Here is a 27395-nt window from a genome sequence, read left to right on the forward strand (position 1 = left end):
CCAACGTGGACTTGTTTCCCTTTTGTCGCAATTTGTCGAAAAAATATCAAATAATTCGGGTGCCGCAGCCTGTAAAGTCGGGGACTTGTAAAACATGAAAAATATTCCTCGCATCGTATCCATCCATCCAACACCCGTGTCCTCTCCCCTCCCCCTACAAACAGGTTCCGGCTCTAATATTGTGACACTATAGGCACAGGCAGTCAGGCACCCACCACTCTCTCTCTCTCTCTTTCTCTCTCATTTCTTCAGTTCCTCTGAAGCCGTGCTTGCGGCGGATCTAGATCACCGGCAATGGCGGACTCGCCGGAGGATTGTTCGAGGGATCCTGGAAACGGCAAGGACATGGAGGACAGTACATCCTCTGTTGCCAATGGTACAAGTAGCTCTTCTGCCTCAGGTTACTATAATTCTCTCTCTATCCTGAGCTCTTGTTTTGCTAGGTTAAACAGTAGTTAACCAAAATTCAGAAAGACAAGTTGTAACGACAAGCAGGAATAAAAAAGAGAAAAGGAGAAAATCATGTTATGGAGTTCATTATTATTATTAGTAGGCTTAAATATGATTGAGATCCATGATATATACCCAATTTTTGTTTTGAGTGCAGGGCAAATTTTTTGGTTGCTATGAGTGCTGATATATTAAAAGTTGTTCCAGTCCGGTCAATTAAGTGATGACGGCTCTTCCAATATATATGGCTGGTGGGATGGTGCCATGCCATCACTTATATGACAGTAGGAACGGGAACAAAACTTTTAAAATATGAGGACTCAGACAAAAAATTTTATTAGGGACTCAAAACTAAAATCGGAGATATATAATATAAGAGACCTAAAGGTTATTTAAGCCTTATTAGTATTTATTTTTGGTGAAAGTGGGATCGTGAGATTCTTCTTATCTTTAAAAGTTGGAACTGTTTGCACTTTCCTGCTCTGAGTTGTTTGTTTGGGAAATAGAGTGAACGGTAAATATTGGACCATATTTCATTGGGTGTGGGGCTAAGAATGTCATGTGTAAATTATGTGGTGGAAGATGTAAGAATTTGACATGGTACGGGGTGTGGTTATCTGATTCTAACATGATGTGGTTAATAATCGGAATTTAGTTTAGGGAAGGTGGAGGATAAGCGAAATTTGTCTGTTAGAGCTATCAATTAAATGAAAAATATCTAGTTCTGTTAGTGGTTAGGTCATGCATAAGGTGGTCTCTGCAAGGTCTTTTGAATACAACCTAAACAATGTTTTCCCTGAAGTAGGGCTTGTAGAAGTTGGTCTCCATTTTTGACCATAAACAAAGCAAGAAAGTTGATTTTAGAATGAGATAGTAATTGTTTGGCTTAATTACACATTTTACCATCCAACTATCACTATTTCACGAATTTTACCACCCAAGTTTTTTTTTGTCACGAATATGTGTATGTTTCTTTCAATGATGATACAATTTCCCACACTTCTTTCATCACTTCATCAGTCTTGGAACTGTCACCAATTCAGTGCCTTTTGCTTCCATTATTCACTTATGCTGCTTGGAACTTCTCATCATCTTCTATCCAATGTATCCCGAAATTATGTTCTACCCTATTGATCCACCTGTATCATCTTCCCTAACTAAGAGGCTCCAATCTTTGTTTTAAGGGATTTTCATTGACCCCTACACTTATCACTTCTTGGGTTCTCCTTCTTTCCCCATTTGTATTATGCTCTGCATTGCCCTCTGAATGCCCTGCAGATGTTTTGGGACCCCTGTTGGGGGAAGCCATTATGCGCTCTAACATCTCTCCAGTCTTCCTCATCCTCAAGTGCGAGTCTTGGTTTTCTGATGTGGTACCAAGTTCTCCAAAGTTTTAACTTTTCTGTTAATCCCTCCATTCGGTATGCTACATCATGAACCCTCCTTGTTTCTTGCACAGCACTAAGATTTCCCCATAGCTCCTAGAATTGGAGCTTTCTTGCTAGTGTTAGAATTGGTTCCAGATTTCATTATAAACAAAACAGAGTATTGTTGCTCTAGAACACTATGTAAAAAAGGATAAGTTTCTGAGATACTGTTTCCTATGTAAAAAACATGGATTTCAACAAGCTTGTGTGGCTTCCAAATATCCAACTTAAGGGTTCATTCCTAAGATGGAAAGGAAAAGAGACAAACGAAATATTGGATGGCCTCTGAAATCAGAATTGCTAGAGTAAAGACACAACCATTAAGCTGTATCAGATGCAAATTGTTGAGTCAGATAGCAGCTCATTCAAATCTCATTATTTAATATTTGTATAATTTCCTTTATCATGTAAAAAGATGTTTTATTGGTTGCGTGGCATACATATTAACTTTTGTTTTTTTTTTTGGTTTGTGGTGGTGTCATAGGATTTTGAACTTATTTGACAGATACCTTAATTGAGATAATTCTAAAATTTGCTCTCCTCTGATATTGACATTTCTTCTGCAAGAAAACTTGATGATTGTTGCACACTCATTCATCTTATTTTGTTCTCTCTTGGTATCTCCATAAGAAAAAAAACTTTTTAGAGAAGATAAAGAGAGATGTACAGAAGAGGACAGTTATCCTCCTAGAAAAACCAACGAAAAGTGGAAACCAGAGATGCAAGAAAAACACATTAAGTGAGCAAAGATTGTCAATGTCTTTGTATATTCATAAAGTTGATTGTGCCTAGGATCTCTTAGCATTTTCATATCATACATGATGCATGTCTTTTCTCTGTATCTTCTGTTTGATAACTTTTTGTAAAATTTTATGCTCATCTTTGAATTATATCTGTAATGCTCGTTTCTCCCCTTATCCAGGCATTCTTGGCAAAGGGTTGTCTAAAGTGACCACATTGCCAGCAGACATATCACAAGATAAATCGGAGTCAAGCTCAAGTAAGTTTAAGATGGAAAGGTCAAAAACAGAGAGGCAGAGACACCTAAGTCCTGAAGATGCAGCACAGATTTTTGACGACAAAATTCCTATCCAGGAGAAGGTATATTATTATGATCTATTGTGATTTTTCTCCTTTCCCTTTTCCTCTTGCTTTTGGGGCTTTTATTTTTGTGGTGGCATGGGGGTTTTGGCCTAGGGGAGATGAATGGGGAGGGTAAATCCATCTTGGAGTTTTCGGAGGCTTTGGATCTTTCTATAGCCAATACATGGTTTAAGAAAAGAGAGGAACATCTTATCACTTACAAAAGTGGAGGGACATGTTCTCAGATAGATTTCTTCCTTATCAGGAAGTCTGATAGGAAGTATTGCTTGAACTGTAAAGTTATCCCGGGAGAGAGCTTGACTACCCAACATAGAGTTTTGGTTATGGATGTAAGAATTAGAGATAGGGCAAAGAGAAGAAGTCCTCTGGTAGCACCAAGGATCAAATGGTGGCACTTGAAGGGTGAGAAACAAGGAATCTTCCAACAAAAGATATGGGAGGGTTGGTGTGGACAATCACAAGGAAGTGCAAATGATATGTGGAACAAGATGTCCCAAGAGATTATTAAAGTGGCTAAAGAGACGTTGGGTGAATCTAGAGGTTTTGGACCTAGGGGTAAAGAATCGTGGTGGTGGAATGAAAATGTTCAGAGCAAAGTTAGAGTAAAAAAGGAGTGTTTCAAGGAGTGGTCTAGGTGTAGAAATTCTGAAACTTGGGATAAGTATAAGATAGCTAGAAATGAAACCAAAAAGGCGGTGAGTGAGGCAAGAGCCCAAGCTTTTGACGGACTATACCAAGCTCTAGGAACCAGGGACGGAGAAAGATCTATATATAGGCTTGCTAAGGGTAGAGAGAGGAAGACTAGAGATTTGGATCAAGTAAAGTGTGTTAAGGATGAAGAAGGCAAAGTCTTAGTGCATGAAAAAGATATCAAGGAAAGGTGGAAGGTGTATTTCCACAACTTATTTAATGATGGATATGGATATGACTCTAGCAGTCTAGACACAAGAGAAGAGGACCGGAACTATAAGTACTATCGTCGGATTCAGAAACAGGAAGTAAAGGAAGCGTTGAAAAGAATGAGTAATGGTAAGGCGGTGGGGCCAGACAACATACCTATTGAAGTGTGGAAAACTCTTGGAGATAGAGGTCTTGAGTGGCTCACCGAACTCTTTAACGAAATTATGAGGTCAAAACACATGCCGGAGGAATGGAGGAGAAGCACGTTAGTGCCAATCTATAAGAACAAGGGGGATATACAAAATTGTGCAAATTATAGGGGAATCAAGCTCATGAGTCATACCATGAAATTATGGGAAAGAGTGATCGAACGGAGATTAAGAAAGGAGACTCAAGTTACTGAGAATCAATTTGGTTTCATGCCGGGAAGGTCGACCATGGAAGCGATTTATTTATTACGGCGGGTGATGGAGCAATATCGCATGGCCCAACAAGACTTGCACTTGATTTTTATTGACTTGGAGAAAGCGTATGATAGAGTGCCTAGAGAGATTTTGTGGAAAGCTCTAGAGAAGAAAGGGGATAGGGTTGCATATATTCGAGCTATCCAAGATATGTATGATAGGGTATCGACTAGTGTTAGGACACAGGGTGGAGAGTCAGACGATTTTCCCATCACAATTGGTTTACATCAAGGGTCAACCCTTAGCCCCTACCTTTTTACCTTAATTCTGGATGTCCTCACGGAACAAATCCAAGAGATAGCGCCGAGATGCATGCTTTTTGCAGATGACATAGTCCTCCTTGGAGAGTCGAGGGAGGAGTTGAATGAGAGGTTGGAAACTTGGAGACGAGCTCTAGAAACACATGGCTTTCGCCTAAGCAGAAACAAATCGGAGTATATGGAATGTAAGTTCAACAAAAGAAGGAGGGTTTCTAACTCAGAGGTGAAAATAGGAGACCATATTATCCCTCAAGTCACACGGTTTAAATATCTTGGGTCTGTAATACAGGATGATGGGGAAATTGAAGGGGATGTGAATCATCGCATTCAAGCAGGATGGATGAAATGGAGAAAAGCATCAGGGGTGTTATGTGATGCAAAGGTACCGATCAAGCTAAAGGGAAAGTTTTATCGGACTGCGGTAAGACCGGCGATTTTGTACGGAACAGAATGTTGGGCGGTCAAGAGCCAACATGAGAATAAAGTAGGTGTAGCGGAGATGAGGATGTTGCGGTGGATGTGTGGTAAGACTCGACAGGATAAAATTAGAAACGAAGCTATTAGAGAGAGGGTTGGAGTAGCGCCTATTTTAGAGAAGATGGTGGAAAATAGACTTAGGTGGTTTGGGCATGTAGAGAGAAGACCGGTAGACTCTGTAGTGAGGAGAGTAGACCAGATGGAGAGAAGACAAACAATTCGAGGCAGAGGAAGACCCAAAAAGACTATAAGAGAGGTTATTAAAAAGGATCTCGAAATTAATGGTTTGGATAGAAGTATGGTACTTGATAGAACATTATGGCGGAAGTTGATCCATGTAGCCGACCCCACCTAGTGGGATAAGGCGTTGTTGTTGTTGTTGTATTGGATACCCAATTGTTGATAAATATTTTAATGTATTTTGGTAAAAAACTAAAAAAGAAACTTTTGTGCCCCTCAAAAGAAACAAGAAATACTTATGCATTGGTTGGGTGGGGGATTTGGTAAGAAAGATGCAGGGAGGAAATAGATTTGGTAAGAAACTCTTATACAGAGTAATTAGTAAGCAACACTAATTAATTAGATACTCTTCTAATTTATATTGGTTGTAAATAAAATATTTTTTCAGCACACATTATATTAAAAAATACTAGGAAAGTTAAGAAATAATTTCTTCTAATGATTGTCCCTCAATTTTCTCTTTCTTTAGTTATTAGGAAAAGAAGAACAAGAGCAACATATAAATGTTGGAGGTAGTACTCACTGATTACTTGTGTTGCCTTGTTAAATAGGATTAGATCATGAACCATGCATTATTTTCTTATTTTTTTTCTTCTCGTTATTATCAACAGCTGTCTTTATTTTTGCTTTTAAACATGTATGGCTGGTCCTTCAGTTGATTTTTACAACTGTGCAGCTGAAATTGTTGAACAGAATTGCTACTGTAAAAGATGATGGAACTGTAGAATTTGAAGTTCCTGTAGATGTTGAACCTGAGGCTATTTTTGCTCGATCCAAACAAGTAAATCATGTTGTTGATGATTCGCTTGATGCAACAGACTTTCATTACATCCCGCCATTGAATATAGTCATGCTTATTGTTGGTACACGAGGAGATGTGCAACCCTTTATTGCAATAGGCAAACGCATGCAGGTACAGAGGCATTTTCTTATGTCCCAATTTTCTTTTTGCCTACTTCAATAAACACATACACACACCACCAAATGTTGAGATTTGTTGCCTTTTGTTAAGGTGGCAAATATTGCATCTATAGAGACGTTTTATTAATTTTTATATTTTCCATTTCTTATGTATCCGTTAGAATTAGAACCATTAATGAACCATTGTCCATGTATAAGGTAAGGTGGGCCAGTGCATGCTTAGCATATGGTAAGGTGGGCCAGAGTATTGTTGAGGCTTCAAGTGCAGAGTACTTGTGTGAGGGGGGCATTTTATATCTATAACCATTCATGAGTCTTCCGCTAAATAGTTAAAACTTTTGGGAAGGTTGATTCTTGATAGTATGCATGAACACATGTTCTTTTTTTATTATGAAAAATGTTCAACTAAAAAAATTCAAGCAAATCAAGAGAAAGGAAATATTACAAATATGTGATTCCATGTTTGGTACTGCTCTTTCACTTGGCTCTTATATTTGTGGTTGCTATATTTCTGCTATATATTTGGTTTCTTTGTGGCTTCCCATTTCTGTTATTTACTAATGGCAATTTTCTATTTTCTGCTGAAAATATTATCATTGAATTAATACGTTTTTAGTTTATTGATTGTAGTAGGAAAATATATGAACTAAATAATTTGTATTAAAGTTATTTTCATATTCAAAGTTGAGTTTTTTTTTAATTAATTCTTTCTTTATGTGCAGGACTATGGGCATCGTGTTAGATTAGCAACCCATTCAAATTTTAAGGAGTTTGTTTTGACAGCTGGGTTGGAGTTTTATCCATTAGGCGGTGATCCAAAAGTTCTTGCTGGTTGTATGTACTATCTACCCATGTACAAATTTCTTCTACTGTCAGAACGGCTTTGTGCATGATATTCTTAATTTCTTCTGTCCCACATTCCCTTCCCATGTGTTGTTTGTCAACGTGATAGAAGAATTTTTGGTAAAAATATTTTTTGTTTAGAAATACTTAATACTCAGGTGGTTAATCAAGTCAATAAGTTTTTCTCTTAAACCAGTCGTTTAATATTCTTAATAATCTAGTGATTGAAAATAGTTGGTAATTATTCTTTGCAAAACACTTGACTCTTAAATTATTTTGACTTTTTAATATGGTGCATTGGGGTCCTAGAAACGTTGTGGTTTGTTATGTCAGTTTTGTTATATTTTGATACACATGCTTGTTTGATCTTTTCACCATTTGTTTTGGATGGGGTGTTGCATTTTTGCGGGTGTGCACATTTTTATGTATGGCTTGAAGATTGATTCTTGTTGAATAACATGTTTCACATATTTTACACATGTAAATATTAGTAGATTTTAGTTATAGTAAATTATGGATTTGATTAATTCCATTTGTAGTTAGACTCAAACTAAGTATGTAAAAGAAGAAAAAGGATGTTAGAGAGATGAGAGAGATAGAGAGACAAAGAGCGAGGGAGAGAGCGAGGGAGAGAGATTAGACAGCAAGAGAGAGGGAGACAACGCCGACACAAACAGAGGGGTAGAGAGAGCAGACACCGTGAGTGGGGGAGAGGCAGTGGGGCGGGGAGAGAGAGAGAGAGAGCGAGTGACATAAGGCGCTCTAGAGGGAGGTACGAAGAGGGTTATCTATGACAACGTGAAAGGAGCAGTGGAGTTCACAAACAAAGCTGGAGCCATGCACACAACGGAGTTCAGGGCCACAACGTGGACAACAAGTCCAGTACCAACGATGGTGAATGGGTTCAAGTAACCCATAGGAGGAAGACGACCACAGCAACCCACAGTCATCAACCCAGACCCAGAAACAACCAACGTATCGATAGAACAGTAACATGGAGAGACAAGGCCGGCGTCACAACTTTCTATTTCTGTAGATTCCCTACTTGGGTAAAGGAGAAGGATTTATGGCAGATATTTCACAGATGGGGTAAGGTGTGGGAGGTGTTTATCCCCAAAAATAAAAACAAGGAAGGCCATCGATATGGTTTTGTCAGGTTCAAAGAGGTAGAAGATGAAACGTGGCTGGAACGACAACTCGATAACAACATTTTTTTCGGAAAGACGAAAATGTTTGTTAATCGACCCAAGTTCGAACGGGGTAAGATAGTAAGAAGGAACCAAAAGGATAACAGCACACCTGATAATGGCAAGCCACAAGGTGTGATCAATTATGAGGAACGAGTGCCGCGAACAAACATCAATGGCGGAAGACTTCGGTCCTATGCTGAGGTGGTTACGATGGCCCCGCCTGGAGATAGTGCCTTGCATAATCAGGGGGCAGACTCCTCGCAAGCCTTACAGGCCGTGCATAGGCCACCGGCGGTTGTAACCACAAACATGGAGCAGAACAAATGGATACAGTAGGTGTTGGTAGATCTCCTATCAACAATTGATCCTACATAGTCAGCATCAGTATATACTTTCATGGATAAATTTTTCTCCTTTTTAAACAACAATTCCTTTCCTGGAGAAGACTTCAAGTACTGAATGATCCTATTTATTGCTTGCAAATGTTTCTCTCTTGGGTCATGCATGAACTGACTAACCACACTAACTGCATAGGCTATATCAGGCTTGGTGTGGGATAAGTAGATAACTTTTCCCACAAGTCTTTGGTACTGTGTCTTCTCTGCCTTTGGGCTTTCTTCATCATTTCCAATCCTATGATTTTGCTCTATGGGCGCTCTAGTAGTTTTACAGCCCAACCTGCTAGCTTCTTTGAGGAGATCAAGTATATATTTTATCTGAGAAATGAAGATACCCTACCTAGAGTATGCAACCTTTATCCCGAGGAAGTACTTTAGCTTCCCGAGATCCTTCATCTCAAATTGGGCAGCTAACCTCTCCCTCAAGGTCTGTTTTTCAAGCTCATCATCACCTGCAATAATTATAGGAATTAGTATTTAGGAAGTTGCACTTATTTACATTTAGGCTTAGCCTTGGAAATAGTAAGTGCCTTGGAATTAATATTCACAGTTTCTTTGTCTACATACATGGTTGTTTAGCATAGTGGAAGTACTGAATAAGAAACCATTTTCATTCTCTAGATTACATCTAAAATATTTTTTCTCCATTGAGCAACTCCATCTTAATTGTCCCCCTAAATTCAACAATAAAAAATAGGAATGTATTAACAGAAAGGTCCATGGTAAAACACAATTATGCAAGGTTATTTATTGTGTCCTGGTTTACATTGTGTCTTTGTGTATTATGAGTTGGGCATGCTTTTCAAATAAGTTAACCCTACTGTCAGATATTTCACGTTATGATTTTCTAAATGTGAATGTTACATGATAAACACCGACACTGAACACTTGTGAGTACCTACCTCATATAGTTGTTCCCCACTTCCCCCAAATCATTGTTTTACTTGTTGGTTATTGTCCAATGAAATTTGAAACTTTCATAAGTTTGATGTCCTACATGATCATGGAAATATAGCATATTAACTTGATGTGTGTCATGAGGTATTATCTAGTGGTGTATTTGGATGAAAGGAAAGAATGCATGGATAAAGATGCATTTTCTTTTGTTTGGTTGAAGAGAAAATGGAAGGAAAACTTGACTTTTACAATCAAAATTTCAATTTTTTCTTTCTTTCCATTTGCTATTTTTATTTTATTTTTCTATTCTCTCACTTTCTTCTCAATCAAACAGAGCCTTAGTTCAGATCTTCAAAGTTTATATCTTTCCTCTTTACAACTTTGTTCTATTATTTTACTTTTGAATTCTTTCTTGAGCAGATATGGTTAAAAATAAGGGCTTTCTGCCATCGGGACCTTCTGAGATACCTATTCAGCGAAATCAAATGAAAGAAATTATTAACTCTCTGCTTCCAGCCTGTAAAGAACCTGATATTGATTCTGGTGTCCCATTTAAAGCTGATGCAATCATTGCCAATCCCCCTGCATATGGTATGCTTTCTTGTTAGTTACATGTAGATAATAATAATATGCTTGGCTGAATTTGTGCATCTATATTTGCTTATCAAGTGAATATGACGAGTTTCTAAATTTTGAAATAATGTTGGTTAGTGTTTTTATTACCATACATGAACAAACTTGAATAAGTTTTCACTGCCATATTTGAGCAGTATACAAGATTTCCGAGCAAAATAAAGCCATTGTGAAGTGTACTTGACATGGATTGACCAATTAGGAAGTCCTATTTAGCTAGAGTTGATGATTTATGTAAGCTATATCGGCCTAGAAACTCATTTGGCATAATATAAAGTCATCGGGACCCACTTTGATAGTATACGATATCCAACAATGGATTTTCCAGGAGGAGGCACAAAAGTCCTTGTTTGAGTAGATTCTAATGCTGTCATCTCATCAATCATAGCCTGTGGCTGTCGCCAACCTGAATGAGAAAGAGCTTCCTGCATAGACTTAGAAATTTTGATAGAAGAGAGAGAAGAGACAAAGGTATAATGTGAAGGGGATAAACAATGATAGATGAGGAAATTATAAATGGGATGAGGATTGCATTAGAACTTGTTCCTTTGCAGAGAGCAATGGGAAGGTCATCTGAGCACTCAGGAGGATCCAAAGTAGAATGGGAAGTGACTGGTCTAGGAGATGAGTCATGTGAATCTTCTAAATTGTCTGTTGGTGATGGGTCTCGGCCGGAGCAGAACGTTGTTGGCGGTGGTGATAAATTTGAATTGGATGAGGACTAGGAGGCTCTAATGTAGAAAACAAAAATGATTGATTGATGGCAGGCATGAACTGAGTGACAGGAGTAAGGTCAGGAATAGGTAGTCCCTGAGAGATATCTTCTGATTCCTGGGGTAATGCAAAGAAGGGTGTGTCCTCAAGGAATGTAACATCAACTGAAATGTAGAGACGATGCTTGGAGGGACAGTAGCACCGATATCCTTTCTGAACTCGTGAATAACCAAGGAAAACACACTTAACGGGTAGCCAATTTATCCAATCCTGGAGTTAGATCATGGACAAAGCAAGTGGAGCCAAAAACTCGAGGAGGAATCCGGAACACTGGTTCATCAGGGAATAGTACGGAATGAGGCACCTTGTTCTGGATAGAATAAGATGGCATCCTGTTGATTAAGTATATGTCAGTGAGAACAACGTTACCCCAAAACATCATAGGAACATTGGCATGGATGTGTAAGGTGTGTGTGGTCTCAATGATATATGCTTGCGGTCTGTGATACATTTTGCTGAGGAGTATGAGGACATGAAGACTGATGTATTATTCCATTATTAGCCATAACAGAATTAGAAGTTGAAAAATATTCTTTTGCATTGTCACTTTGTAAAATGCGAATAGAACAATCAAACTGATTCTGAATTTCCTTAAAGAAAGTTTGAAATACACTAAATAGTTCTGATCTTTCTTTAGGTAAGACCCATGTACATCTAGAAAATTCATCAATGAAAGTGACAATGTGCTTATGACTTAAAACTGAAGTAACTCTATTTGGCCCCCATATATCAGAGTGAATGACATCCAAAGGACCATGAGCTTGTGACTGGGTACTGCTGGAGAAGAAAGAATGGGCATGTTTTCCCAGCTGGAAAGATTCACATTTTAGAGACTGCAAATGAGACAATTTAAGAGCCATCTTTCTTAACTTCTGAAGACTTGGATGACCTAACTGACAATGAAGAAGACTTGGAGATTCTGAAATAGTGCAAGCAACTGAAGGGGAAGACTGAAGGTAGTACAACCCTCGTGACTCATAACCGTACCAATTGTCTGCTTCGTACTCCGATCCTGTATGAAAAAGGAATCCAGTGTAAAATTTATAGAACAATCAAGTGACGGGCCAGACAACTAATAAAAATCAAATTAAAAGGACAATTGGAAACAAAAAGAATAGAATCAAAAAATAAAGAGGGAAGAGGAGTGGCTTGACCAATGCCACTGGCTTTAACTTTTAACCCATCTGTAAGAGTAATGGGATGAGGGGTTTTAGGTTGGTATAGTTTTGAGAAAAGTGAGGGATTACCGGCTACATGACCAAAAGCACCAAAGTCCAAAATCCATGGACCAATAGGTGAGGATTGAGAGAGACAAACTGTAGAATTACCAGTATGAGCAATTGTAACTGAGGGTGAGGCTTGTGATGCTTTGAATTGCATGAAGTCCTTGAACTCCTCATCATGTAATACATTGTGTTTTGTATTCTTGGGTGCAATTTCCTTTCCATCATCCCAGGACTGAGTTATATTGACTGATTTCTCAGGGAAGCCAATTAGTGAATAACACTAGTCTTAAGTATGCATGCCCAAATCGTTTACAATAGGTGCACTGAGGGTGACCTGCACCATGACCTCCTCTACCACCCCCAACTGCAACCTCATCCTCCATGACCTGCAGAATTAGAAATAAAAGCAGAAGATTCTTGACCAGCTTGAGATCCATTCATTCCTGAACCTTTTGAGCTATGGAAACGTAAGAGACAGGTGATGAGATTTTCAGTTGAAGGAATATCAAGCGTAGTGAGAATTTGGCTTCAAACTGACTCATAATTCTTCTGAAGGCCCTGAAGGACTAGATCATGCAGACATTGTCCCGTTTCTCAATCATCTTCTTTGGGTCAGTCAGTCATAAGAAGCTTAAACTCATTAACAGTCGGCTGAGCTTTGTTATTATAAGCCATAATATAATCATCTGTCATCTGCAGAGTGGATAAATTATGAATAACATCATAAAGACATTAACACCTTTAGAATAAACACTTCTGGCTTTCTCCAAATATGATAACACATGTATGATCTGTAATGCACTAACAAGGAAGGCCCAATGGAGTTCCATAAAAGAGAGACTAGTAGATAATCCGCTTGTTCCCAATCATCATGTAATTGTTTAGCAATTTGTGAAGATCTCATAGTGAGATGATCTGAGAGCTTTTTTCCAAGAAACCATATTTTGACCGCAGCGGACCAATTTAGACAATTCTTGCCGTTGAGTTTTTCCGTTGGTATACAAGAATTGCCGGAGTAGACAATGGATACGAGATTCTTGCCAGAATTATTGCTTGTAGAACTCATCCTGAATAGCAACTAAGGCCTAGACGGAATAATTGAGCCAAACAGCACTGAAGCAGCCAAGCAATACTGGATCAACACCAAACTAGTGCATAACAAGGGCTGAGGCACCGGAAACAGCCAGACCCAGTACTGAATTGGGTCAAAACAGGGACAGAGAAGACTAACAAATTGGTCTGTGATGGCGGCGAGGTGAATGGAGGTTCAGAAGGTGGCGCTTGGCTTTCACGCGCCGTATGCGCCATCAACATTTGATTGATTTAGCTAATTGACCTCTGAAACAGAGGCAGAAGACACTGACGACCTGTTCTGTGCTGGTTTCATGACAAACGAAGTTGTAAGACGGTGGTGTGTGGGCTTCATGCGCTGGCAAACCTGTGAACAAACAAATGCGCATGGCGGTGCATGGGCAAACATGCGATTGGGACCCCTTGGGCCGTTGGGTCTGGACAACCAACGGGACAACTAGGGTTTATGGATGTACTAGGGTTCCTACTGATCATTGGCGCTGGGTACCAAGTTGAGATTGAAGGACAAAATTAAAGCTTTCTATATTTCTCATTGATTGACTCAAGAGTAAAAGTATATAGATATAAGCTTATTAAAAAGAAAAGATTAACTAAAATCTTATATAAATCTTAGAGATAAAATCCTAGATACTGGTTACTAAAAAGATAAGAGGTTTCCTAGAAATAAGCTATTAAAGATATAAATCATACCTTAAATCTCCACACTATCATAACAAATTCATATCATATGTCAACAACATGAAAGGAATGTTAGTTTTTATTTTTAAGTTGTATTGAAATATTTTTTACTCCACTTTTTTCTATTTTGGGTTACTCTTTCTGATAACATTATCTTTCTTTCACCTTTCTTACTACTTGATCCTTTCTTTGTGCTTGTCTAATTAAATTAGTAAATATTACTGTTTGATGCATATCTTTGTTGTACTTTGCCATTGACATTGATACATCTTTAGGGCATACCCATGTGGCAGAGGCACTTAAAATTCCAATTCATATTTTTTTCACAATGCCATGGACGTAAGTTTCATCTTGTTTTCATAATCTTTTCTTTAGTTATTTTCTTGTTTACTTTTTTTTAGTTCTTTAACAATTGGTTGTGTTTTTTTAGTTTACTTGGTGATTCAATTTTGCATTTATACAAGTAGTTTATCATTTACCCCAGGCCAACTACTGAATTTCCGCATCCTCTATCACGTGTAAAGCAACAGGCTGGTTATAGGGTGAATTCTTTATTCATTGCTTTTTCTTATCACACCCTCGTAATTTTTTGCCTTCATGTTTAAGTTTAACTAAATATTGGTCATTTATATCTCTTCAGCTTTCATATCAAATAGTTGACTCTTTGATTTGGCTTGGAATTCGAGACATGATTAATGATCTTAGGAAGAAAAAGTTGAAGCTACGACCAGTCACATATTTAAGTGGCTCACAAGGCTCTGAAACTGATGTTCCACATGCATATATATGGAGTCCTCATCTTGTTCCTAAACCAAAAGGTGGGTTCTCTAGATCCCACTCTTCAAATTTTGTTTCCGTAGTCATTGTTATATTAAGTCCCTTGACTTTTATAGTCTGTGCTCTGTGTTTATGTGTGTGTTACTATTATTATTATTTTGCTATTTCTGACTAATGAAAATAATGCTTAATAAATTATTTCTTTCAATTAAGAAAAGAATTTAATGGGGTGGGGGAGAGGGGATCCTATCAGTTCTGGAACAGGAAGCCTTCTTCTGTTTCCCTTTTGTAGAATAAAGCTTCAAAATTCCTTTGCGTGACTGACAGTAGTTTAATCAATGGGTAATTGTTATTATTCTTTCTAGCTTAAGTTCTCTTTTAACAATAATCTTATTTTCTGATTAATCATTATGGTCTTATGGGTAAAAGTAAGCCTAGTGCTTAAGATAAACACCAATACTATGTTAGTTGATTCTTGGTTGAAGGATCTGATGTGTTCTGCTTTGCAGATTGGGGACCAAAAATTGATGTAGTAGGGTTTTGCTTTCTTGATCTTGCGTTAAACTATGAACCTCCAGAGTCCCTTGTAAAATGGCTTGAAGAAGGAGACAAACCTATTTACATTGGATTTGGTAGCCTGGTGAGTCTTTTTTTCTTTGATTATATATATATTTTTTTCCACATATTGTTTCTACATGCTAATAAACCTAACTGTAGGAACTTTGACTCTTTAGCCTGCCAATTTTAATGTGTATATTGTATAACTGAATGTTTGTTGATGAGAAGGTAATTGTATGAAACATATTGTGTTTTCTAATTTCCATTTATCATAATTCACAGCGTATGTCAAGGTTCTGCAAGATTTATCACGCCCAATTATGAAATCTAAATTACCTCTAAATGATAATGTAAACGGGAATGGAGAGGTCTAGTTAGTTTGTCTCTATGTTCCTTTGTGGTTGGGGTAATAGGCTTTTAAGGCTATGATGTTAAGGATGATGGAAGTATACTCCTTTGATTAAGACTTGTTTGTTCTTATTTGTTTGTCTAATATTTATTTTGGAGTTTGCTTAAGTATTAAAGAGTATTTGGAGTCATCCCTTGTGGTCAAGAATGGGCTACTAGGTACTAAATCATGGGATAAGGAAATGTAACCAATCCTAAGAGAAAACGGGGAAATAGGATAACACTTAATACCAAAGCATAATAGAAAATACTCTAAAATATAATTAGATATTTTCATATCTTCTAATACTATCCATCAAGCTAAAACTGTCTAAGCTTTAAACTTGTCAACAGAAAAAAGAAATTACATATTAGCATAGCAGGACCACAATGAAACCCATTCCTTTTCTCTTTTATAATCCATCTAGTTTTTTAATCCGTGCGATGCACCGGGAAAACAGAGGATTTGGGTGTTTTTATTTAATTTAATTTTTTTTGTTTAACTATAAAAATGAACATGTCTGTCTGGTAAATAATAACAATTTTTACTTGATTTTTTTAAGTCATTTAATTAAAGTAAACCTCATATATATGTTATAAAGTTATGTGCGCATTTGAACTTTTGGGTCGATAAAAAGAGTATTTAAATATATTTGTCTTATAATTACTCTTACAACTACTACTTTTCTAAAAAAAAAATATTACTGCCTCTACTCTTTTATAAGCAACAAAAATCGCTTGTTTGGTCTTAAATATAAACAAAAGTTAATTAACTTTATCTTATTTAATGATAAAGATGTTCTTTATTTAATAGGGCCAAAAATATTTTATGTTTGATATCAAGTTCCAATGAAGGATAGTTTAGAAAAAAAATTATTTTGGTTTTGGGATGAACACAATTTAATTAAATTAACTAATAGAATATATAATGATGATAAAAAATATAATTTTAAGAAAAGAATATAGTTTATAGAGTCCCTTGACATCAAATAACCAATGATTATAAAAAAAAAAATATCCCAATGTCCTAGTATGGTTACCCATATCTTATGTGGATACAATATGGATTAGTGTAAAAAATATAAATTTTATATTTTAATTTTAATCATTAAATTTCAATAAAATGAATGATCAGGATGATGAATAACTCTAAAAATGTTAGTCTTAGAGTAACTTGATCCCTCCTCTAAAAAAAAAAACAATAAACATCATTTATATGAAAGTTATATACATTAAAATTACATGTAAATATCTAAGAGTCTCTTAACATAAAAAAAATGATTACATAAAAATCACTCTAATATATGAATTAGTGCAACATAAATAAGTTTAAAAGAATATAATTTTTATACTTTTAAATGAAAAAATAAATGATATTTTGATATAAAAGAAATTTAACCATCATTCATATAAAAATTGTATACATTGAATTTAAATGTAAATATCTAAGAGTCTCTTAACATAAAAAAAAAAATCAATGATTATAAAAAAATTAATCATCCCCAGAAATTTGTCCTAGTATTGTCACTCGTGTGAGAAATATATATATGGATTAGTGCAGTATAAACAAAATATATAAAATTTTGAAATTTTAACTTTCTATACTTTCAAATTAAAAAATAAAGGTTGTTTTGATATTAAAAAAATATATTGTTGATATAAAAGTTGTATAATTTTTGTCTAATCAAGCTCATTAACGAATTTTGTCCTTTAGAAATTATTTTTGAAACAATAACAATTCAGGACCAACCATTATCAATCTCTAAAGTGTTGATCATAATGATCTAAAAAAATGTGATTTTTTAAAATAAATCTTTGAGTACACAATCTTTATCACCCAGTCACACTAATTTATATATGTTAATACTCCTCTAAAACAGAAAATTAAAAAAAATTAAGGATCTAATTACAAAAGATATATAACTGGAAATTTAATAATATTATTATATTAAAATCTTTATATTAGACTAATCAATTCCTTAAAAAATTAATATAATCAATTAAATTTTTTTAATAGGTAATTAGATGTAATGAATTTTTTTTTATTGTGATTAATATATTTTGAGATCTTGTGACTCAATCAGACGATTGTATAATATATTTTTTTGAATTAATTTTTTGATAGACAAATAAAACAAAGGTCTACCATTGTTAAATATAAAATATTTTCTTTTTTTTGTAAATTTTATTTTATTTTTACAATTAACCATTAAATTTTTATTTTTATCATTATCTATTTAATTATACCGGAAATTTAAGATACAAAAATATAAATTTTTATATAATATTTTTTCCACAATTACTCTTTTATCCTTAAAAAAAGCAGGAAAGTTAAAATTACTATTTTAGCCTTAAAATTATTAGCTGGAAAATACTTCCTTTTTAGGATGAAAAACTATATAAAATTACTCTCTTATCCTTAAAAAGAGCGGGATAATTAAAATTACATGTTCACCCTCACTTCTAGTTTTATATATATAAAGATATATTGCAGCTTGTTGTTTTATATTTTTTTTAATTTTCTCTTTCAGTAGTTTTCTTGTGGAGGATATCTTATCCTCCTTTCTATACTTCTTTGTTTTTCTTTTTTATTTTTCTTTTGGAGAATTTCTTATCCTTCTTTCTATGCTTGAGCTTCTCTTCTCTTTTCTTTTTAAATTTCTTTTTCTATAAAAAAGAATGATTTTTATCTTTACTTTTTAATCTTATTCTGTTTTTCTCTCGTTTTCCTATTTTAGCCTGTTCAAGAACCAAAAAAGATGACACAAATAATTGTAGATGCTTTGGAGATCACTGGACAGAGGGGCATCATCAATAAAGGATGGGGAGGTCTTGGGAATTGTAAGGATATTTCTAGTTCATGTTTTCTTGTTGGAATTTAGTTTTATGTTTTTTTCAACAACATAAGTTTCTTCCCAGTGGCAGAACCAAAGGACTCTATATACTTATTGGATAATTGTCCTCATGATTGGCTTTTCTTGCGTTGCAAGGCTGTGGTAAGATTATCTAGCTACTTAGTTCACCCATTCTAGTAGTTAAAATCACATTGAAATGTTGCAATAAAAGATCATAATTCTGCCAAATTTTTAAATTCTTTAAGTTCATTGAAGTTGTAACTTTGTTGGATTACTGTGGCCTGCCTGCTAAAGCTTGCTGGTTCAAATATGGAAAAGTATGTTGGGCACATCTTTTAGAAAAACTATATGAGCGAGCTTCTACAAATTAACTTATGCATAAGTTAGTTTTAACTTATGGAGAAGCTGATTTCATTTATTTCTTCTTATTTTCTTTTTCGTATAAGTACTTCTGGATAAGCTTACCCAAATAGATCCTAGGCTAATATCATGCTTCCATGTATCTAGAGAGCATAATTTATATCTTGAATAAATCTTTTGTTCCATTCATATTCATATTTTTTCAGTTGGATAAATCAAGTCTTTCTGTTATTGAAATTCTTTTACATGGTAACTAGTGTTGTTTTCATAAACTCACCCTATGATATTTTTAGGGACTTTGGAGAAACCATTCCATAGCAAGACATTGCAATGGAAGAGCCAATTGTTCCTAGAACCATCCCTATATTTGAATCCTATACTTCAATTGTTTGACTCAAGTCTCATACTTTGTAATCAGATTGAAACGTTCCTAGAATAAATAATCAAATTCAATTGAATATATATAACTCAAACTAAATTAAGAAATTAAAATGAATAATTGATAAATTTATTAATAATTATATATTCATTGTATAATAAAAAAAGATAGATTCAAATAGAATAAATGGAGAATATAAGCAGGTAGCGGGAATTGAACCCGCATCGTTAGCTTGGAAGACTTGAATATAATGGGAGATATTTTTGGATGAAATGCTTGAGTGTTTTCTCAACACTCAGCTTCTCTTATATATATATATATATATATATATATATATCAAACTTAGATTACAAAAGAAGCTTTTACATAAAACTCAGAACAGAGCATATACAAAAATTCAAAAAGAAGAATAGTAGCCTACTACAATAGGGATATAATAACCTATTTTCTGACATTCCCCTTCAAGCTGGAGCATGTAAATCATATGTACGAAGCTTGGAGCATAAAAACTGAATCCTAGGTCCCCTCAATGGCTTTAGTCAAAATATTTACAATTCGATCATTAGAGCTAATTTTTTCAGTACTAATTTCCTTAGCCAACAACTTCTCTCGAACAAAGTGGCAATCAAGTAGAGCGCCTGCCAATAGGAGAGCCTGCCCAGTCAGCATCACAATACCCAGAAACATGGGTATTTCCCGTGTCTTCATACGGCAATCCCTGTCTTGGAGCCCTTTTAATGTACCTACGAATGCGAATTACGGCATTCCAATGATTAGTGTGAGGAGTCTGCAATTGACTAACTACCCAACTGCAAAAGAGATGTCAGGTCCAGTGATTGTAAGATAAATGAGTTTCCCTACTAGTCTCCTATACCACTTAGGATCATTGAAGAGTTCACCCTGTTCTGCCATCAAATTTTAAATGGGTCCATGGGACTGTCAACAGGCCTACACTCAATCATGCTTGTTTCTTTCAAGATATCCAAAGCATACATTCTTTGAGAAATAACAATGCCTTTGTTTGATTGAGACACCTAATACCAAAAAAGTATTTTAGACACCCAAGGTCTTTGGTCTGAAAGTGGCTGAATAGACACCCACCTGCAACCAACTGTCTTCTTCCTAGGTGGTACGGGAACTAGTTCCCATGTGCCACTGCTTTCAAGAGCCTACATTTCAAGGAAAAGTAAGGAGATAACTGGTGATAACTCAAACTATTATAAATAGGATGAGAATTTTTGGTAGATCAAATACCTTTCCTAAGAGCAATTGGCCACCCAGAGTCGTCATCAGTTGGAATTGTTGTACGAATAGCTGAAGGTGACAAACTTGAAGTAGAAGACTTCTTACAGTATTGCCACAAACACCAAAGGAATACTTCTTACAGCGCTCATACTGTTGCATGGAAGGTGTGATTCAGAATAGGTGGCAAACACTGTGGGTAGCTTTGACATGGCGTATATGGCATCATAGGAATTGATTGGTTTTCTCCAATGAAGAATTCGATGGTCAGAAAGTGATGGAGGAGGCGGTTTTCTTTTGTTGGTTGTGGCTGAAAAACATGGAAAAGGATTTTGAAATACCATTTCATGTGTGGACCAGCAATATTAAAGTTGGGCTTTTGTGTAGTGGGGGAAAAGGTTCATTTGTGGGTGCGATCTAACATGCTTTACATCACAGGGATTTGGCACTCTATTATATACTGCATACAGTATATATTAGACTCCCAAAGTGGAATAGTGATGGTAATAGCGTGGCAAAATGTACAGAAAACAGTACCTCTGGTACTGTTAACAATGATTATTCATTATTCATACTATATATACATATGTTAGCTGATAAAAAAAAGTAAAGTAGAGGATTCTCCATGTGACATAGGACTAGATAACTCTCTATGTGTCTCATACTGGTGAGTAGTGTTAGGTGATGAAGAAGGGCAGGAAGGGCTAGTTGGAGAGGTGGCTTGACTTGTGTCCATAATAGGGATTTCATGTACTGGAGACAATAGTGGATCAATAGGACAAGTAAAACATGTTGAACAGAATTGAAATCTTGCATTGAAGAAGGGAAAAAGGGAGTTTCTTCAAAGGTGGCATTTGGAGACATGTAGTACCGTCTAATATCTGGTGAGTAGCAATGGTACCCCTTTTGTAGACAGGAGTAACCTAGAAAAACACATTTAATGGCCCTTGCAAATAGCTTGTCCCGGCCTAGAGAAACTTGAACAAAACAAGTACTACCAAAAATACGAGAGACAAGAAACAATGCTTCATTTGGAAAGAGAATTGAATAAGGAATTTTATTCTCAAGAGATGAAGATGGCATTCTATTAATTAAAAAACCGGCAGTAAGGATGGCATCATCCCAATGATGAACAGGAACATTTGCACCAAGCAATAAGGTGTGTGCAGTTTCAACAAAGTGTCTATTTTTTTCTTTCTACAATACCATTTTGTTGTGGTATGTGAGGACATGTGGACTAATGTAAAATGCCTTGTGTGGTTAAAAACGAAAAGAGATTAAAGGAGAAATATTCTTTAGCATTATCACTCCTGAGAATCTTAATTACTTTTAAAAACTGGGTCTTGATTTCATTAATGAAAGACATGAATATAGGTTAAAGTTCATATCGATCTTTCATTAAATAAAGCCAAGTACATCTAGAGTATTCATCAATAAAGGTAACAAAATATCTGAAACCAAAAGATGTGACACAGCTTGGACCCCAAATATCAGAGTGAATAGTGGAAAAAGTAGATTTACATCCTATTTCAGTTCTCTTTGGAAAAGAGGACCTAACATGCTTTCCTAATTGACATGACTGACATTTTAAGACCTAAAGCTTGCTGAGTTTAGGAACCATTTTTGTCAATTTTGACAAATGTGGATGACCTAAGTGATCATGCAAAAGTTTAGGAGACGAAGATGCCAAACAAGACATAGAAGGGCTGGTTTCAAGATAGTAGAGACCTCTGGTTTCATGTCCTATGCCAATCAACCGAGCCATACCACGTTCCTGCATAACAAAGGAATCAACATCAAATGTTACAGAACAATTTAATGATTTTGTCAGTTGACTAAGAGAAACTAAGTTGAAAGGACAATTAGGAACAAAAAGACTTGGATTCAAGTTTAAAGAAGAAGAAATGGAGACTGCCAACTTCTTTAGAGGCAATTTTGGTGCCATTTCCTAGGGTGGTCAGATGAGGAAATTTTGGAGTAGACATAGATGTGAATAGAGTCATTACCAGAAATATGATAAGAAGCACCTGAATTAATTACCCATGGACCTTGACTATCCACAGACTGAGAAATGCAAGTTGTGGAAGTACTCGGGCCTGAAGATGATTGAACTTGACTGTTAGACTTAAATCAAAGGTATTCTTGATACTCCTCTTTAGAAAACTTAGGATCAAGTGTTTCTGATTTGGTAACATTTGCTGTTTTATCAGGCTAGCCAATTACATGGTAGTTTGTCTTGGGTGTGGCCCCGCATCTTACAATGTGAGCATCGAAGGTATGAATTTGTGTTTCTACCACCATGTCCTCCACAATACCCACGACCCCCCTCTTCCTCTAGTAGACACCATTGCTGAAGATTTAGAATGCTCAAGTGAGTTTCCAATCTTCCTTGGGGTGGGAACATGAAAAAGACATGTCATGAGACTATCCATTGAAGGAATCAGAATTTGATCACAAATATGATCAAAATCTGGATTCATGGCACATAAGGCCTGCACCATGTACAAGATTGTCATGCTTCCTTTTCATTTCCTCCACTGAGTCAGCATCTAAGAGCATTTTTTGTTCTTCAACTGCAGATTGAATTTGAGCAACAATATATATCATGATCTGTTTGCTTATAAGATGTCATCATACAATCTCCGAATGTCATTGCTTGATAATGATGACACTCATTATCAAGCAAATTCTTTTTGACATCATCAAAACCTGCTTGATTTACATTTTCTCCCTTTTTGATGATGACAACCATTTGCAGGTTAGGAGCAACAACAAACAAAAAATATCTATTTAAATATAGTTTTACTCCCCCTTAGTTTTGCAATGTTTGCTTATATGAGACAGTTGAAGATTTCATATATAAAAAGCTGTCTCATAAAAAAATAGATAATTTCCCTTACTATTTCATCTTTTATCTATCTCTCCCCCTTTGTCAACATAAAAAACAAATCATGAATAGAGAGGAGAAAACCACTTGTTGCAATGTATGAGAGTCAAGTGATACCAAATCATGAATTGAGAGGAGAAAATCACTTGTTGCAATGTATGAGGGTCAAGTGATACCAAAAGGCATTAAAACAAACTATTTTGCATCCACAAAAATATATATCCACTATAAAACAATCAAAATATATAATAATAATAAAAAAATCGTCAAAAGTAATCAATAATCAACATACCTTCAAACACAAACAAATACAATCAATCATCAAACATTTCAAATCAAATTAATTAAATTAACAATCAACTAACTATGCACAATAATTTCTATTTTCAAATTTTAAATTTCAAATTTTGAATTCCAACTTCCAACTTCCACTACTTGGTTCCCAGAACAAGTCATATTTGAAGAAAACAGGACCAAAACTAACTAGGACCACGATGAAAAACCGGGACAAAACCTTTGAGAGAACTGACCCACTACTTGAGTGTAGGCAACACTACAAGCAAAGGCCTGGAATGGGTCCAGGAAGCGCCAACAAACAGTTATGTGGTGGTCTGGTGACTTTCCGATCAACAAAACAGCATGTGCCTGACTGGGTCAAGTGAAGAAGTGATGCGTGTGAGCTGGGTTCTAACCTTGAAACTTGCAGGGGTGAGTCACGCTTTGGAAGACGCACCAGATCTAGGCGTCGGGTGAAAAGACTGGCAACAGACGGTGGCGCCGGTGATGAACAGTTGATGAAAGTGTTGAGCAGGATCGTCCTGCTTTGATACCAAGTTGAGACACAATATTTGGGGATAATACTTAGCTGAGTTATTCACTCAGCTGAAGATATTTTCTGTATATACAGACCAAGGGTCAACAAGTTCATAAAGGGAGAAAAAGAGTAAGCAATACATTGATAATAAAGCACACAAAATACATATTGCAGAATACTAATCTAACAAATTGAAACGAAAATCCCCCTGTTTGAAATCGAGAATGATTCCTACTGCAAGTAAACCAGGTAATATGGATAGTTAAAGAAGCAAAGGCATCTCCTATTTGAGGACTTGCACCAATGGTAGTCGAAGATAGTAAACGAGCAGAAGACAAATCTAAAGGTTTATTTGTTAGAGGACTAAACCAATTCCATATATCAACAGCAAAGGGACACTGTAAAAATAAATGGAGTGCGCTTTCCATACCACAATGATAACAGACTGAGGCAAAGCTCATACCACTTTTTTGAAGCATATCATCTGTTGGCAATCTATCGTGTATCCATCTCCTAAACAGAAAAGATTTAGAAAGTGAAATAGATCCCAGTGTCTTCAATCGCCCTCAAGCGGTTACACTTAGAAAAGTTTAAAATTTGACCCGAGGCAGCCCCATACTTCTTAAATAAAGCTGTCAAATGATGCAGGCTCCTTTTAATACCTCTCCCAAAGACTATAATGTCATCAGCAAACAGAACATGGCTTGGCAGGGAAAGGCCCTTAGGTCCCCATCATAGTTTTCATCTTACCTTCACTAACAAGCAAAGAAATGCCCAACTCAAGACATCTTCAGCCAAGCAAAATAAAAGGGGGGGATAGGGGATCACCTTGTCTAATCCCTCTTTTACAATCAAAGAAGACCGCAGCTGAACCATTAACAGATAAAGAAAGGTTTGCTGAAACAATAGAATGAATCCAAGAAATAAACTTCTCATCAAAACCAAATGCTTTAAGAACTTGAAGCAAGAAGTTCCAGTCAAGCATATGAAAAGCTTTTCGAACATCAAATTTTATCACCATATTTCCACCTAAAGAATGATATTTCAAGAGATTTACTGCTTCTGATGCCAAACAAATGCAGTCACTGATCTGCCTACCCTTCACAAAATCACGTTACTGATTGTAGATAATCTTATGATCTACCTCAGCAAGACGATCTGCAAGAACTTTCGTAATTTACTTTGAACTGAGTTTGCCAAAGCAATTGAACTGAGTTAATTACATTTGAGTTTGCAAGAACATTTTTCAGCATGACATCAGCTAGTTCCAACCACACCTATATATATATATATATATATATATATATAAATATATATGACCTACCGAGTGTTTTAACTCAAGCAGTTCACTATATATAATTATTCAACTGAATCATAGGACAAAAATTTGGAGAATGTTACTTATTTTGAGTTGTGATATAAGTAGAAAAATCCAGGTTACATGAATATACTCATCAATGAAAATCCAGTGTGAATTATCTATTTGCAAATTTTTGTTCTTATAGCTTTATCCATTTGTTGCAGGTTCATCACGGAGGTGCTGGCACAACAGCTGCGGGGCTCAAAGCTGCTGTAAGAAATTCATAACTTTATAAATCCTTCATAATTAGCATATCTTTCGATTATGCTTTTGATATTGGTATTTTGTGGTAGTGCCCAACAACCATAGTTCCTTTTTTCGGCGATCAACCATTTTGGGGTGAGAGAGTACATGCTAGAGGAGTTGGTCCTCCACCTATCCCAGTTGATGAGTTTTCACTTCCCAAGTTGGTTGATGCAATAAAACTTATGCTGGATCCCAAGGTAAAATATATGTTTCATGAAATATCAAAAATATATGCAAAAGCAAACTGATAGGAGCTTCTTATAAAAGTAAATAATGAGGCTAGGTTCTTTAAGAGATATGAATATTGTTTGCCAATATGATAAATGTGAAGCTTGAGAAATACGCCAAGTTATGTTATCTTGAGTAACTTATGCACCGTAAAAACATAATTTAAAAGGGTAATTGGACTGCTTAGCTCTATGCTTTTAGTAAATGATAAACAACAAATAACACACAACTATTGAGATATTGGAAGATTAATGTAGACTATCTTCTGTTATTTTTTTGTATTATGCTTGTGTATGTATTATACGATTGTTGTATTTAGGAAGGCATGTTGTATTTTAGAATATCTGATTGATATCTCCTAGATTTAGGATATTCTTTCCTCTTTTCATGTTCCTTGCTAGGAGAGATCCTACACACACTGATTACTTAATAAATACAAAAGATAAGATAAGGAGAATAAGATCAAATCAGATTTGAATAATTTGATCTTGATCTTAATTACCTAAATCTTTATAATCCTTATTTGAGTTTTGAAATAAAAACACATAATGATACAGCTGTCAACGTCTTCTAATCTGTATTTGAAATTTAAAATAAAAGCACATACAACTATCAACACCTGTTTTCAAGTTTGTGCATATATGTTTGGCATTTCCAACTTATAAAGAATTCAAATTTAGGTCTAAACAGTCTTTTTGTAAGAATGTTTGCGACTTATGAAGTAGGAACAATGGGCATGCAGAGTTGTCATCATGAACCAGTTGAAGCTGGACCATCATGAATTTATGCTTAACTTGTTATTTGTTTTATGTTTCTCTGAAGACGTGGTGGAGAGGTACATGTATAGACTCTGCTTGTTAAAACTTAAAAGAGTCCCCAGACGAGGGAAACTTTCATTAATTTTTTAGGTGTTCTGTGAAACAATATAATGTTGGTGGAATTCTTATTTTATGCGGGGTGCATTATTTCTAAAGATAACCGCTACATTGCTTAATATAATTCCAGGTAAAGGAACGTGCAATCGAACTTGCAAAGGCCATGGAAAATGAGGATGGAGTGACAGGAGCTGTGAAAGCATTTTTTAAGCAGCTTCCTCAAAAAAAATCAGAGTCTGATGCAGATCCGCAACCAACTGGTTTTTTCTCTGTAAGAAGATGTTTTGGTTGTTCCTGATTCAAATGCAGTTTATTAAACCCCACTTTTTGGTAATTAATAGTGTAAATCACAAATAGTTACTGCATCTATAGGATGTGCTGGACTTGTCACCCTGTCATGTGATTGTATAATTTCATGCATGCTTGTATTTGTACTATTTAACTTGAGATTCA

At 35.7% G+C, this 27395-nt stretch overlaps 1 protein-coding gene across 3 annotated transcripts; it reads left to right on the forward strand.

Moving 5' to 3' along the window:
• On the forward strand, positions 1 to 27395 carry LOC100812490 (sterol 3-beta-glucosyltransferase UGT80A2). 3 transcript variants are annotated; one of them, XM_003552031.4, is made up of 14 exons: positions 1 to 400; positions 2800 to 2978; positions 5999 to 6235; positions 6966 to 7077; positions 9992 to 10162; positions 14250 to 14313; positions 14459 to 14516; positions 14615 to 14792; positions 15261 to 15391; positions 18435 to 18537; positions 18616 to 18692; positions 25758 to 25805; positions 25887 to 26036; positions 27073 to 27395. In XM_003552031.4, exons 1-14 carry the CDS (start codon positions 295 to 297, stop codon positions 27238 to 27240), a joined length of 1782 nt encoding a protein of 593 aa, XP_003552079.1. In that variant the 5' UTR covers positions 1 to 294; the 3' UTR covers positions 27241 to 27395. The 3 variants fall into 3 exon arrangements, with proteins under 3 accessions (XP_003552079.1, XP_006602440.1, XP_006602441.1); XM_006602377.4 differs by having other exon boundaries at positions 3 to 376; XM_006602378.3 differs by lacking the exon at positions 9992 to 10162 and having other exon boundaries at positions 3 to 400.

Source organism: Glycine max, chromosome 18, assembly GCF_000004515.6.
Source record: "Glycine max cultivar Williams 82 chromosome 18, Glycine_max_v4.0, whole genome shotgun sequence".
In the NCBI taxonomy this organism is placed as follows: domain Eukaryota; kingdom Viridiplantae; phylum Streptophyta; class Magnoliopsida; order Fabales; family Fabaceae; genus Glycine; species Glycine max.

Bases quoted from the DNA above. Each gene is read 5' to 3' on its own strand.
- LOC100812490 (XM_003552031.4), top strand. From the start codon at position 295: ATGGCGGACTCGCCGGAGGATTGTTCGAGGGATCCTGGAAACGGCAAG. The intron at 10,163-14,249 runs GTATGCTTTCTT...ATACATCTTTAG, and splicing joins TGCCAATCCCCCTGCATATG to GGCATACCCATGTGGCAGAG. The intron at 14,517-14,614 runs GTGAATTCTTTA...ATATCTCTTCAG, and splicing joins AGCAACAGGCTGGTTATAGG to CTTTCATATCAAATAGTTGA.